Source organism: Mauremys reevesii, linkage group 2 (assembly GCF_016161935.1).
Source record: "Mauremys reevesii isolate NIE-2019 linkage group 2, ASM1616193v1, whole genome shotgun sequence".
Lineage (NCBI taxonomy): Eukaryota > Metazoa > Chordata > Testudines > Geoemydidae > Mauremys > Mauremys reevesii.
Genome location: NC_052624.1, coordinates 275,792,681 through 275,806,575, shown reverse-complemented (window position 1 = coordinate 275,806,575; position 13,895 = coordinate 275,792,681). Strand labels below are relative to the sequence as shown.

The window sequence follows — 13,895 nt, the reverse complement described above, 5'->3', positions numbered from 1 at the left end:
GTCTGTTGGTGACAGTAGACCCCTAAAGGCAGATGGGGCCTTCCACCTTGATTTCAAACTGGAATAGGTACAAAGAAGGCTACTAGAGTGATCAGGGCAATGGAGACCCTATCTTTTGAGAGGAGGCTAACAGCATTTGGCTTGCTTAACCTTGCGAAATGAAGGCCGAGGGAATGTGACTGCTGTCTATAAATACATCAGCGGAGTCAACAGCAGGGGAACAGAAGAGCTTTCTAAGCTAAAGGCCAAAGCTAGCACAAGAGCACATGGGTATAAACTAGTCATGAAGAAATTTTAGCTGGAAATTAGAAGATTTCTAACCATCGAAGGCGTGAAGGACAGAACAGCCTCCAATAGGAGTGCTGGGGGCAACTTAATGAGTTTCAAGATGGAGCTTGATAACTTTATCAACAGGATTATAGGAAGTCCAGTCCATGTGATAGCAAGGGACTGGACTCGATGACTGCCAGGCCTCTGCCCTACGTTCCTAAAACATAGACCTTGCAAGTGTGACAAAGTTCCTCCTCTACCTCAGTGGGTCCTGCACTTATTGGCAGATTTGCTCACCTCACAGATTCACCCTGTGGGTCGGGAAACAGCTCAGAGACCTTCCCCTCTGGTATTAGCCACAGTCCAGGTCAATTCCTCCTGTGTTTGATCAGGAGTTGGGAGGTTTGGGGGGAACCCGGGCCCGCCCTCCACTCCGGATTCCAGCCCAGGGCCCTGTGGACTGCAGCTGTCTAGAGTGCCTCCTGGTACAGTTGTATGACAGCTACAACAGCCTGGGCTACTTCCCCATGGCCTGCTCCCAACACCTTCTTTGTCCTCACCACAGGACCTTCCTCCTGATGTCTGATAACGCTTGTACTCCTTAGTTCTCCAGCAGTATGCCTACTCACTCCCAGCTTCTTGCACGCCTCTTGCTCCCAGCCCCTGGCTCCCTTTGGCCTGACTGGAGTGAGCCCTTTTATAGCATCAGAGGGGCCTTAATTAGAGTCAGGTGCTTAACAGCCTCACCTGACTCTTAGCAGGTTAATTGGAGTCAGGTGTTCTCATTAGCCTGGAGCAGCCCCTGTTCTGGTCACTCAGGGAACAGAAAACTGCTTATCCAGTGGCCAGTAGATCTCCCTCTCTTGTTCCCAGCTGGCCTGGGTCTATCACAGAAGCGAGAGCCCAAAGTCAATCTCATGGTTAGGATGGGTGATTAGGACACGTGTCTGAAGGTGAATTGTGCCCAGACATACAAAACAAAAAAATTGTATCAGTGTTGCTTAGAGTATTTGTTAAATACTAATTGAAGGAACCAGATTCTGAGACACAGACCCATCTAAGTGTAGAGAAGGCTACACACCTACAGTATTACGATATATACTGTTACACAAGCACTGCATTTTTGGCAGTGTCATTTCTTCTGAACATCATACTGCAGGATGGCTTTGGGCTGAGTGAAATGGCTCCCATTGTCAGGCACGCTTCATCGCTTTTTGGTAAAAGGTGGCTACTATTTACTTTGAGTCTCATTGGCACAGATAGTTGTGAGAGACAGCATTTCCAGTTAGGAAGTGTCACTTGCAAATAGGCTCTTTCTGCTTCAGGTATATGTTATTTTTCCAAGTTATTGTGCCCTTCCCCCTCCCAACTATGTTCTCTATTAGACTTTCTGAAATCTGTTTGAATTTGTTCCAAACAAAAGCTCTACTGTTCCTCCACCAAGATGGCATCCTTCAAATGACAGTGCTGTGGGGGTTATGGTAAATGGGAACAATCAGAAACTGGTGTCTATTTTCCTCGTACCCACCTACTGCGTCATCCACTTACCTTTGACATCACAAACATGGACAGTTGGGCCCACCTCTAATAATACAGATGCTTTGCATTTCCATAGACCCTTCCACCCCCAGATCTCAAAGCACCGTACAAACGTTAATGAATGCCGCCTCCCAAAATGGCTGTGCAGTGGGCAACTATTATTGTTCCTCTTACAGATGGGGAAAATGAGGCAGCAGGCAGCTCAGGGCCTGATCCAGAGCCCAGTGAAGTCAGTGGAACTCTTATTGACTTCAGTGGGCTTTGGGTCAGGACCTAGGTTTGGCCTGGAGCATTTGCCTAGTAAAACATACAGCTAGAGGTGATTACAGCGAGAGCGGCTCGGGTGCGTAGATCTAGAGTTTCAGTTTTGCTTTCTAAAGTGACACGCAAGTTTCCTCATGGCTCACTGAGTTAGATGAACAGTATAAACTCCAAGGAGGCAGTGCCCCTTTTGTGGGCTTGGCTAGGTGCACACTGCCAGAGCCGTGATCAAAGGGCAGAAATCCAGCTGATCAGGAAGACGTGTTTACTTAATGGATGTCGCTGAGCAACCTGAACCCTCAGTATTTGTGTTGCTAACTTGCCTGGCGGAGAAGAAAGAGCAGTGGAGGCTGAGGCCAGGCTGATAAAGAATCACAGTGGTTGTCTCTGGAGAATGTAACACTCCAAAAAGGATCTTATTTCTCTCTGTTCCCCCAAATCTGCTTGTGGTGGAAGAATGAAATCAGCTCGATCCTTCAGTTCTCTCAATCCCGGCACCGACCCGCAGTGGAAGTACCTCACAGAGCACGACCCTAAGTTTGAAGGGCAGAGAAAACTCAAAATAGAAGGCAAGGAGCTGGTGTCGGTGCCTCTGCGGGTCTTTGGCTTGGAAGGCCTGCAGGTCCTGGAGATGAGCCCAGAAAGAGAGAGCTGCCTGAGGTACAGGATGGAGCTGATCCCTCGAGAAATCAGCCACCTGAGGAGCCTAACCCTTCTTTACATGGACTCCAACAACTTGAAGGAGATCCCTGCCGAGATCGGCACCTTGAGCAATTTAGAGAGACTCACCCTCAGTAACAACCACCTGACCTCTCTGCCACCAGAGATCGGTGGCCTGGAAAAGCTACACAGCCTGCATCTGGCCAACAACAACTTCACGGAACTGCCCGCCCAGGTCTGCCAGCTCAGACACCTCACTTTTTTGGATGTCAGCGATAACCAAATAAGCACCCTCCCTCCCAGCATTCAGCATCTACAGAAGCTGGAGACGTTGCTGCTGCTGTTCAACTCTCTCGAGCAGCTGCCGGGGAACGTGTGTCTCTTAAGAAACTTGCGCACTCTGTGGCTGGGCTACAACCACCTAAGGGCCCTTCCTGAAAATTTTGGAGAGCTGGTCAACTTGGACTGGGGAAATAATTACTGTTCGTGTAATTTTGAGGGGAATCCACTGGTACGTCCACCCCGAGAAGTATGTGGCGGAGGCCCCGGCGTGATCAGGGAGTACTTTGCTTCGCCCTATAGAGCATTAGGAGAATAGACACTAGGGGTTATTTGCCACAAAACTGCTGTGAGGGATTTATAGCATACAAACAGAATCAACGTGCGAAATGGGTTTTATATGGAAAAGGCCAGTAGAGTCTCTGTGTAGCTTGATACGGCATCTCTGTTTTAGTGTATGGTAATCTTTATATTCCTATTACGTATACACACGCCTCAGATTAGTTCAGGGGTTATTGAGCTCTCTGTGGTTTGCAGTTGCATAGATGGCCCTGGAAATGTTATTGGCAAAAGTCCAGTTTGGGGAAACTAATTACATCTAATTCTAAGGATATGGTGTCAAACACACGTGTGATGGTATGTAAATAATAACAGTAACGTGCACTGGTTAGTTGCTTGCACATAGTGAAGATATAGGTAGAAATGGGCAGAAGAGCTGGGTTCAGAGCTGGACCTGGATGACATTTAGATTTAGGGTAGGGTTATAGGCCAGATCAAGCCTTGGGTTTGGTGTAGGTCAGGGGTGGGCAAACATTTTGGCCCGAGGGCCACATCGGGATCCCAGAACTATATAGAGGGGCGGGTAGGATAGGTTGTGCCTCCCCAAACTGCCTGGCCCCCGCTCCCTATCCACCCCCTCCCACTTCCCTCCCCCTGACTGCCCCCCTCAGAACCCCCGACCCATCCAACCCCCCTGCTCCTTGTCCCCTGACCATCCCCTCCCGGAACCGCGCCCCCATCCAACCCCTGCTCCCTATCCACACCCCCGCCCCCTGACAGCCCCCCCGGGACTCCCACCCCCTTATCCAACCGCCCTCTGCTCCTTATCCCCTCACTACCCCCTCCCGGGACCTCCCGCCCCTAACTGCCCCCCGGGATCCCACCCTCTTGTCCAACACCCCCGTCTCCCTGTCCTGACTGCCCTCCTGACCCCTATCCACATCTCTGCCTCCTGACAGGCCCCCACCCGGGACTCCCACTCCCAACCCTCCCTGTTCCCCATCCCCTGACTGCCCCCCAGAACTCCCGACCCATCCAACCTCCCCTGCTCCTTGTCCCCTGACCACCCCCTCCCGGTAACCCTGCCCCCAATCACCCTCCCGTAACTCCACCCCCTATCCAATCCTTCCTGCTTCCTGTCCTCTGACTGCTGCAACCCCTATTCACACCCCTGCCCCCTAACGGGTCCCCTGGGACTCTGACACCTATCCAACCCCCCATGTTCCCCATCCCCTGAATGCTCTCCCCCCGCAGAACCTCCACCCCATCCGACCGCCCCCTGCTCCCTGTCCCCTGACTGCCTCCTGGGATCCCCTGCCCCTTATCCATCCCCCACACACACACTCCCCACCCCTTTACTGTGGTGCTCAGAGCACCAGGACTGGTAGCCGTGCCACCCAGCTGGAGCCAGCCACACTGCCGTGCTGTCCAGCAGGAGCTCACAGCCCCACTGCCCAGAGCACTGATGACACGGCGAGCTGAGGCTGCAGGGGCGGGGGGACAGCAAGGGAGGGGCCAGAGGTAGCCTCCCCAGCCTGGAGCTGAAGGACCGGGCAGGGCCATCCTGTGGGTTGGATGTGGTCCGTGGGACTTAATTTGCCAACCTCTGGTTTAGGTGACACCAAAATCTTGTAAGCCTTCTACTCCATCCTATAAAAACAACAAGGAGTCTGGTGGCACCTTAAAGACGAACAGATTTATTTAAGCATAAGCATTCGTGGGTAAAAACCCCATTTCTTCAGATGCATGGAGTGAAAAATTACAGATACAGGCATAAATATATAGGCACATGAAGAGAAGGGAGTTACCTTGCAATTGGAGAATCAGTGTTAACAAGGTCCACTCCCAATAATTGATGAGGAGGTGTCAATACCAAGAGAGGGAAAATTGCTTTCGTAGTGAGCTAGCCACGCCCAGTCTCTATTCAAGCCCAAATTAATGGTGTTAAGTTTGCAAATGAATTGTAGCTCTGCAGTTCCTCTTTGAAGTCTGTTTCTGAAGGTTTTGTTTGTACAAGGATGGCTACTTTTAGATCTGTTATTGAATGTCCAGGGAGATTGAAGCGTTCTCCTGCTGGCTGTTATATGTTACCATTCGTGATGTCTGATTTGTAGCTGTATTGCTGACTCTCCCAGTCCTTCATGCTTTCTCCTAAATTTTGTTCCAATCTGTCTTCAGTTTTATCAGTATTTCATGTTTTCCCCTAGTCTGGTTCCTCTATCATTCCTTTTTTATCGTTGATTCTTTTCTTCCCAAACCCTCTCGCTTTCTTCAGGATGTTGATTTCCTTTTCGGAGCTTTCCTTTCTCGCCTCCCTCTTGAACTTGTCCCCTGGCCAAGGCCCAGATGTGAGAGCAATGCACGGCAGGTGAAAGGCGGAGCCAGTCCTACTGGGATTTGAGCATGTGGGCCCAAGGAGCATAGATACAGTATTTAAAACAGTGATGCTTGGACGTTAACCCTCTAGCTTGATGATTTTGTTTGCTTTATAGCAGGGAAGGAGCGTGTGAGATTTTGAGTTAATGTGGAAATTCCTTCTGGGTGCTAAGGAGACAACTTCAGACATTCTTAGTGCGAGCTGACTTTTGTTCCTCACTGACACTGAATCTGTCCCTAGCCCCTACTAGCCCCCAGGGGGAGGGATAGCTCAGTGGTTTGAGCATTGGCCTACTAAACCCAGGGTTGTGAGCTCAATCCTTGAGGAGGCCACTTAGGGATCTGGGGCAAAAATTGGTCCACCTAGTGAAGGCAGGGGGCTGGACTCAATGACCTTTCAAGGTCCCTTCCAGTTCTAGGAGATTGGTATATCTCCAATTATTACTTCACCTGGCCCCTTCAGTCTGATGCTATGTTAACCCAACTCAGCACAGCAGCATGCCAGCCCTACATGATGGTCTGTCTATTAATGTGTGTAATGATATATAAATGCTAATACATCATTACAACAATAACACTTAATAATCATGCACTATGGCAGGGTTAGGCAACCTAGGGCACGGGTGCCGAAGGCGGCACGTGAGCTGATTTTCAGTGGCACTCACACCACCCGGGTCCTGGCCATTGGTCCGGGGGGCTCTGCATTTTAATTTAATTCTAAATGTAGCTTCTTAAACATTTTAAAAACCTTATTTACTTTACATACAACAATAGTTTAGTTATACATTATAGACTTATGGAAAGAGACCTTCTAAAAACGTTACAATGTATTACTGGCACGCGGAACCTTAAATGAGAGTGACTAAATGAAAACGCGGCACACCACTTCTGAAAGGTTGCCGACCCCTGCTCTAATGTTTTCTACTTCATCATGGGAGAGGGGCAAAGATGGTTTAGAGGCAAGTGTAGCACAAGATGCTGGAGATGCAGGACCAAAAAGTAGAGGGACAGTCTGGCTAGCCAGTTAGCAGGTACTTACCATGAAAGGGAGACCTGATCAGTCTCATTCCCTATGCTGGTCAAGGTCAGGTGCTTCAAGGAGGCCACTAGAACTGGGGGGGAGGAAACAAGGTGGGACCTGTGAGTCACTTTTGGAGTGGACTTCTGGAGTATCGTTATAAAGAAGCTACCTGTGAAATGAGCGCCTGGGGTGCGAGGGAGATAGCCATAAAGGAGCTGGGGAGGGTGTTTGGGCAGAGAGAGATCACAGTCAAGTGGTTACAACAGAGGAGCTGATGGCAGGAGAATTGGAGTTTGCTCTCACCTCTGCCACTGACTCACTCTCTGACCTTAAACAAGTCACTTAACCTGTCTGTGCCTCATTTCCTCCAGCTGTTAGATGGGTATAATAATCTTCACCTTTGTAAAACTCATCTTGGACAAGAGGTGCTAGGTAAATGCAAAGTAATGTTAAAAAAGAGCAGACAGGAAATAAAAGTCCTCCTTGCTCTGGCATGATATGGGTGACCGAGGTTCTAGTTAGCAAGAGCTCTGGTGTTGTGAGGGTTATCTCTAGCATATTGAATCCCCCTATGAACAAAACCGCAGCCAGACAGTCCCTCAGGTAGGGAAATCCTCACAATCCCTGCCCCACTCTATGTGAACCATGTATCGGGGGTAGCCATGTTAGTCTGTATCCACAAAAACAACAAGGAGTCCGGTGGCACCTTAAAGACTAACAGATTTATTTGGGCATAAGCTTTCGTGGGTCTTTAAGGTGCCACCGGACTCCTTGTTGTTTCTATGTGAAGCATAAGTTCTGCAAAGCTAGGTCCACCTCTCTCTCTTCTTCACTGTTTGCCCAGATCCCTTAGAAGCCCTTCTGCTCTGGTCCTTGGAAAGCGATTATACCAATGAGTTTCCAGTGGCCCATCATGTTATTAGGACTTGGCCAAGCTGACTTTATTTCTTTTGCTAATTTCTGGCACCATTAAATTAAAGTTTTGCCATTGGCCGCAACGGAATTAGGTTCACAGCATTAGGGCTCACAAAAGGTTCCTGCCTGATAGAACGAGAAACCAAAGAGAAAGAGAGTCAGTTTTCAAATCCATTCAGCTCTCTCTCTCTCCATCTGTCCTGCACCTGTAAACTGAGACAACAATCGTGGGACCCAATTATCCCATCAACGCCATGCATGGAACTCCACTGGAGTCAATGGGAGCTGCGTGCGTACGGCTGGCAGGAGAACATGATGTGCCTTGAGTAAAGAACTTGATTGCTCCTAACAAACAGGTCCAGTAGCATTACTGTAGGTCTTCAGCCTTTTGGGGTCAGGAGAAATTTTGGGAGATCAATCCAAGGGCAGACGAGTCAACTCTTTGAGCTGAGCTGCTGTGAGTGAGTGAACTGTGCTGTCTGGAAGGGCAGGAAAATCCCTATTGACAAAATGCTCCCTCCCCTTTAGCCTGGTTGTTTGCAAAGGGCTCTGGGAAATCTCACTTCCAGAAGTTGGAAGACACAGAACTTGATCTATAATATAATTATGTCAATGTCTATCTAAATGGCATAGTTGCACAGAGCAATCATTAGCTCACGGTGCTGTCGTTAAGAAGATATTAAAATCAAATCCCAAACTGCTCGTCCTGTATTTGTTGTGTGATATGAATTGTTGCTAAACTCGTTTTCTTTGCCTGTGCTCATTAAAACATCAAGTCTCAAGATCAGAGAACAGCACACTGCCAGTGCATGGATCCCTGATGGAAAGAGTAAGAAATCTTCCATGGTGTGAGAGGGACATTTTGAAAGCTGACACAGCATAAATGGGAGTTGCGCATGTACTCTCCCCTCACCCCGCACTTCAGATGGACCTTTTTCTGGGAAAACAAATCTCTCAATGAAGTATAAAAAGTTTTAATTGTAAATGCTTCACAATAAACACATAAATAAACATAGTCTGCAGAAGAGAAGAGTGAGGGGAGGATTGATAGCAGCCTTCAACTACCTGAAGAGGGGTTCCAAAGAGGATCGAGTTCGGCTATTCTCAGTGGTAGCAGATGACAGAACAAGGAGTAATGGTCTCAAGTTGCAGTGGGGGAGGTCTAGGTTGGATATTAGGAAACACTACTTCACTAGGAGGGTGGTGAAGCACTGGAATGGGTTATCTAGGGAGGTGGTGGAATCTCCATCGTTAGTGGTTTTTAAGGCCCAACTTGACAAAGCCCTGGCTGGGATGATTTAGTTGGTGTTGGTCCTGCTTTGAGCAGGGGGTTGGACTTGATGACCTCCTGAGGTCCCTTCCAACCCTAATATTCTATGAGTCTATAGAAGCTAGAGATAGGAAGCATATTTTTAAGTCAGGGTAATTAACCATTGGAATAGCTCACCTAGGGATGTGGTGAGTCACTGTCGCTTTCGATTTAGATGGGATGTCAGCCAGAAGTTCTAGGTGAAATTCCCTGGTCTGTTTGACACAGCAGGTCAGATGACAAAATAAGGAGTAATGGTCTCAAGTTGCAGAGGGGGAGGTTTAAGTTGGACATTAGGAAAAACTTTTTCACTAGGAGGGTGGTGAAGCACTGGAATGGGTTACCTAGGGAGGTGGTGGAATCTCCTTCTTTAGAGGTTTTTAAGTTCAGGCTTGACAAAGCCCTGTCTGGGATGATTTAGTTGGGAATTGGTCCTGCTTTGAGCAGGGGGTTGGACTTGATGACCTCCTGAGGTCCCGTCCAACCCAGAGATTCTATGGTTCTATGAGGTGCTCATAAGAGACTCACAGACTTTAAGGTCAGAAAGGACATTGTGATCATCTAGTCTGGCCTCCTGCACATTGCAGGCCAAAGGCCCCTTCTGGCCTTGCAAGTTATGAATCTAAACTCTTTAGCTAAGGGTTTTCTATGGTGCCTGTCACTGCTGTAACTAAATGCCAGACAAAACAATGGACGTATCAAGAGTTCAAAGAACTGCCCTCCCCAGGATCCTTACAGATGTCAAGGTATGAGAAGTTTTCCAAAGGTACAAATAGTGGTTACATGCCCAATTCCCTTTGACTGTCAATGGGTGTTGAGTGCCTACCTGCTCTTTGAACCTTTGCAAAATCTCCCTCATAGTTCATATATCAAAGATAACTAGGGTCCTACCAAATTCACAGCCATGAAAAAACACATCACGCACCGTGAAATCTGGTCTTCTCTCATGAAAAATGGCCTTTTGTGTGCTTTTCACAAGGGACACCAGCATTTCTCATATTGGGGGTCCTGACCCAAAAGGGAGTTGCAGGGGGGTTGCAGTATTGCCACCCTTACATCTGCATTGTCTTCAGAGCTGGGTGGCCAGAGAGTGGTGGCTGGTGGCCAGGTGCCCCGCTCTGAAGGCAGCACCCCACCACCAGCAGCACAGAAGTAAGGGTGGCAATACCATACCATGACATCCTTACTTCTGCGCTGCTGCTGGCGGTGGCTCTGCCTTCAGAGCTGGGTTCCCGGCGAGAAGCCACCAGTCTCCAGCTGCCCAGCTCTGAAGGCAGCCTTGCTGCCAGCAACAGCACAGAAGTAAGGGTGGCAGTACCGCAACCCCCGCTCCCGCCACAATAACCTTGTGACCCCCCCACCCCAACTCACTTTTGGGTCAGGAGCTGTACAATTACAATACCATGAAATTTCAGATTTAAATAGCTGAAACCATGAAATTTACAATTTTTAAAATCCTATGACTGTGAAATTGACCAAAATGCACCCTGAATTTGGTAGGGCCCAAAAGATAAATATTCCACGAGAATGAAAAATGTGGACTTGCACTGATGCTGGGGAGACAAGGGACACTGCAAGGAAAGGAGTCTATGTGGCCAAAATGTTAAGAAATCCGGGTACCTCTGCAAGGCTACTCAGGTAAGTTATGAGGTAGGTAGCGTGAGAATAACTCAGGGCTTGTCTACGTGGGACGTTACTGTGCACCAAGCCAGGAGTTAATCCACAGCACACCAGCTTGCCACGTAGTAACCTCCTGTGTAGACACTGCTACAGATTACTGGACAGTCCGGAGGGCGGCTTGACGTTCTGCTGCGTAGTGAGTGCCGTGTAGATTCTCACCCTTCTCACTGTAACTTGCTTTGTAGACAAGCCTGCCGCATGTAATGTGGTTTGTGTGTGTGAGAGTTTGTGTGTTAGTGTGTGTGTGTGTGGGGGGAATGCTGTGTTTTGGGTGCTTGTGTATTGTTTTTTCTTATATGTGTGTGTATGTCGTGTGTTGGTTTGTGCACTGTATGTTAGTTTGTGTGACATGTTGTGAGCTTGCGCAATGCAAATGTGTGATGTGTGATGGTTTGTTTTGCAGGTGTGGTCCAAGTGGGTGTGTCTTTTAGGGTGACCACTCAGCAAATGTGAAAAATCGGGACAGAAGGTGGGGGATAATAGGAGCCTATATAAGAAAAAGACCCAAAAATCAGGACTGTCCCTATAAAATCGGGACATCTGGTCACCCTAGTGTCTTTGGAGTGGGTTATTCAGTTCAGGTGGGTGTTGGTTTGTGTTGTGTGGGGTATTGTAGGTGCAAGTCACATGGTCTGTGCATTTAATTACAGCTGTCTGTATGTAATCAATGTGCTGGCCGCCTGAGTAGGTTACAACCCAAGAAGGAACCCTGGAGCTGGAAATCAGAGTGTGCTAAGAACAAAGGGATGAATCACGGAGCAAATGCCACCTCATGTTTCACACCACATTACAGTGCAAGTCTAACTAGCATGTATAATAAAGAGCACCATAAGCCACGCAAGAAAACTCCACTGAGTGCTTTGCTGGCCACTTGCCACAGGCTGAGTAATAGTCAGTAAATGGTGCTTAAATAAACAGAACGCTTCATGGTGAAGATTTCAAGTGTATGTTAAAGGGCCCCAGGGTTGGCAAGAGGCTTTTTTGCTGCCCGAGGTAAACAGGAAAATACGTTTTCTTCCCCACCGCCATACAAACAAACCTTCCTGGTACATTTCAGGCAACAAGAAAATGGAGCGGGGGAAAACACGCTGAGTCAAAATAAAAGCCCAGATGGAGTAAGTGAAAGCTTCCGTGCTAGCCAGGCACTGCGAAACCAGCTGTGTGTTTGGAGTCTTAAGCCCCTGCTTTGGTCTTTCTGGCCCTCCTGGCTGCACAGGATCCCATTTAGTGAGTGATCCTGGATGCAGGTAAGTCTTGGGCCTTTGCAAAGCTATTGTGCTCAGCGAGAGCTGGGTGGGCTGGAAGGTTTACACTGGGATGCAGCAGCTGTCACCAGTTAGAGCCTGAGCTGCTAGGAGTCACCCAAAACAATTAGCCTGTGAGAGACAGGTCTGAACGGTATGAAGGCAAAGTGTGAGCACAAGTCTGGGAGCTGGGAAATCCTGAGACCTGAGCTTGGCTCCAACAGTGACTGTGTGGCCTTGGACAAGCCAAACTCCCAGCCTCAGTTTCTCCCGTGTGTTAAATGTGATCACGCCCTCCCAGACGTGTTGTGAGACCTTCACACACAGTCAGATGCGAAGGGCTGAGTATGAACCAAAGGTCTTGTAATTGTCCCCGTCACAATGGACACTTGCTGTGATCTTAGCCGAGCCTCGGGGCTGCTTGGTGACGAAGGCTGAGCTCTCCTCATGCCCACAGCGGTGGTCCCAATAGAGCAGAAGCAAAGAAAACTTGCCCTCCCGCTGCCTGGCCTGTATCTGTTCTGCAGGTGGAGACACTTCACTCTTCTGTGCAGGGCTGGGTTGCCACCTGTCCATGTTTCCCTAGGATTGTCCCTTTTTTTGAGATAGCTGAGCCAGGAAATCAGTAAAGGTGCTCAGTGCATGCTGCCAACTGTCCTGTGCCCAGGATCATCTAGGATGTCCTGTTTGTTTGAACCTCAGAGATGGCAAACCTAGATCAGGGGAGCTGATGTATCCTTTATGGTGAGGTCTTTAACCCTGGTCACAACCGGGAAAGCAGAGCTAGATCTGTCAATCCCTGGCAGGAAGGGTGTGGCCCAGGCTCTGGAAAAAACAGCCAGTGTTTATCCTACCTCTCCAGCTGCTGCGGCCCTTTCCCAGAGTCTTCTTGCTGCAGAGCAGAAACGGAGACAGCCCAACTGCAGAAGGGATGTGCTTATTCCTGTTGCTTGGACTCTAAGCTTTCCTGGCCTGCTTACTAGGCTGGGGGGCGCTCTGCAGAAAACTGGCTGGAACCCTGTCTGCTGATGCCCATGTAACTGGCTACAGCAGCTCACAGCATGTGTCCATGCAGATCTCTCAGGCAGCTGCACCACTGAGAAAATCAACAGATCTGTGCACCTTCCTACTAAAAGAAGGGGAGTTTTCAGGTGAGCAGAGATATGTTTGTTCTCTAAGGCAGGTAATCCAACACTTTTCAGTAGCACTACCCCTGACTGTCACAGTGCTGTCCTTTGCATCTGTTTTCATAGCGTGAGATATGACGGATGTAAAAAACCCTATGAGCTGATCAAGGCCCACCACCTGCCTGTGTGGGGGTGTTTGCTACTGTATATTTTGCTCACACATTTTGCTGTTGGACTTCAGCTGCTCCTGCAAGGCCAGGTAGCAAGAGCAGCCTGTTCTTGTTTCTGGTCCGGTGTTAGTGACCCTTCCCTCTCAGAGGCAGACCCTGTCTTGTTACCTGTGTCTGTCTGACTTCCAGACCAATGACTGTAATTTGCTCTATGTGGGATTAGGCCCAAAGATCACTGGAAATGTTAAATTGGCACAGAATATACCTACCTGTTTATTAAGTGGTGTTTCTTTGCAGAGAGCCTGTTACGCTTCTGCACTGTTGTCTGCACTTGTTTCGAGTTTGATTCTCTTTTAGGGTTATTGTTTTTATTATTAACATATATATTGTTTTGGGGCATTAAGGCCGCACCCAGGTTGGGCCCCCATTGTGCTAGGTGCTGTACAGATATATAAGGTGTTTGGTTTGAGACCTGATCCAGATGAGAAACTGGAAGTGGAAACAAAAGTGACATTGGGGGTGTGTGTGTGCCCTGTAAGCTCCACAGTATAGTACATTTCCTCCCTTAAAACAAACACACCCCCAGCAGTGTTTTCTGTCAGAAATGGGAAAATGCCCCCTTTATCAAATCTACAAACTCTTTATGAAAAATCTTTGCTTTCATATGCAGAACCCAAACTGACAATTGTGTCTGGCACTTACTCAAGGCGGCTGCATTTTGTCTGTAGGCACAGGCATGTCTCTGTCTGTCTGTTTGTCTTTAGA

The 13,895-nt window shown here is 48.5% G+C and overlaps 2 protein-coding genes across 2 annotated transcripts in view; both read left to right on the top strand.

The window, feature by feature from the left end:
* The first annotated feature begins 2,527 nt into the window (after window positions 1-2,527).
* On the top strand, window positions 2,528-3,328 carry LOC120397336 (leucine-rich repeat protein soc-2 homolog). Its single transcript, XM_039523029.1, has one exon. The coding sequence runs from the start codon at window positions 2,528-2,530 to the stop codon at window positions 3,326-3,328; it is 801 nt and encodes a 266-aa protein (XP_039378963.1).
* A 9,435-nt stretch (window positions 3,329-12,763) lies between these two features.
* The window catches only part of FAM135B (family with sequence similarity 135 member B), a 438,555-nt gene continuing 437,423 nt past the window's right edge, over window positions 12,764-13,895 (top strand). The window contains exon 1 of the mRNA XM_039527226.1: window positions 12,764-12,984. The gene's annotated coding sequence lies outside the window, so the exon portion shown is untranslated. The remainder of the gene's footprint in view (window positions 12,985-13,895) is intronic.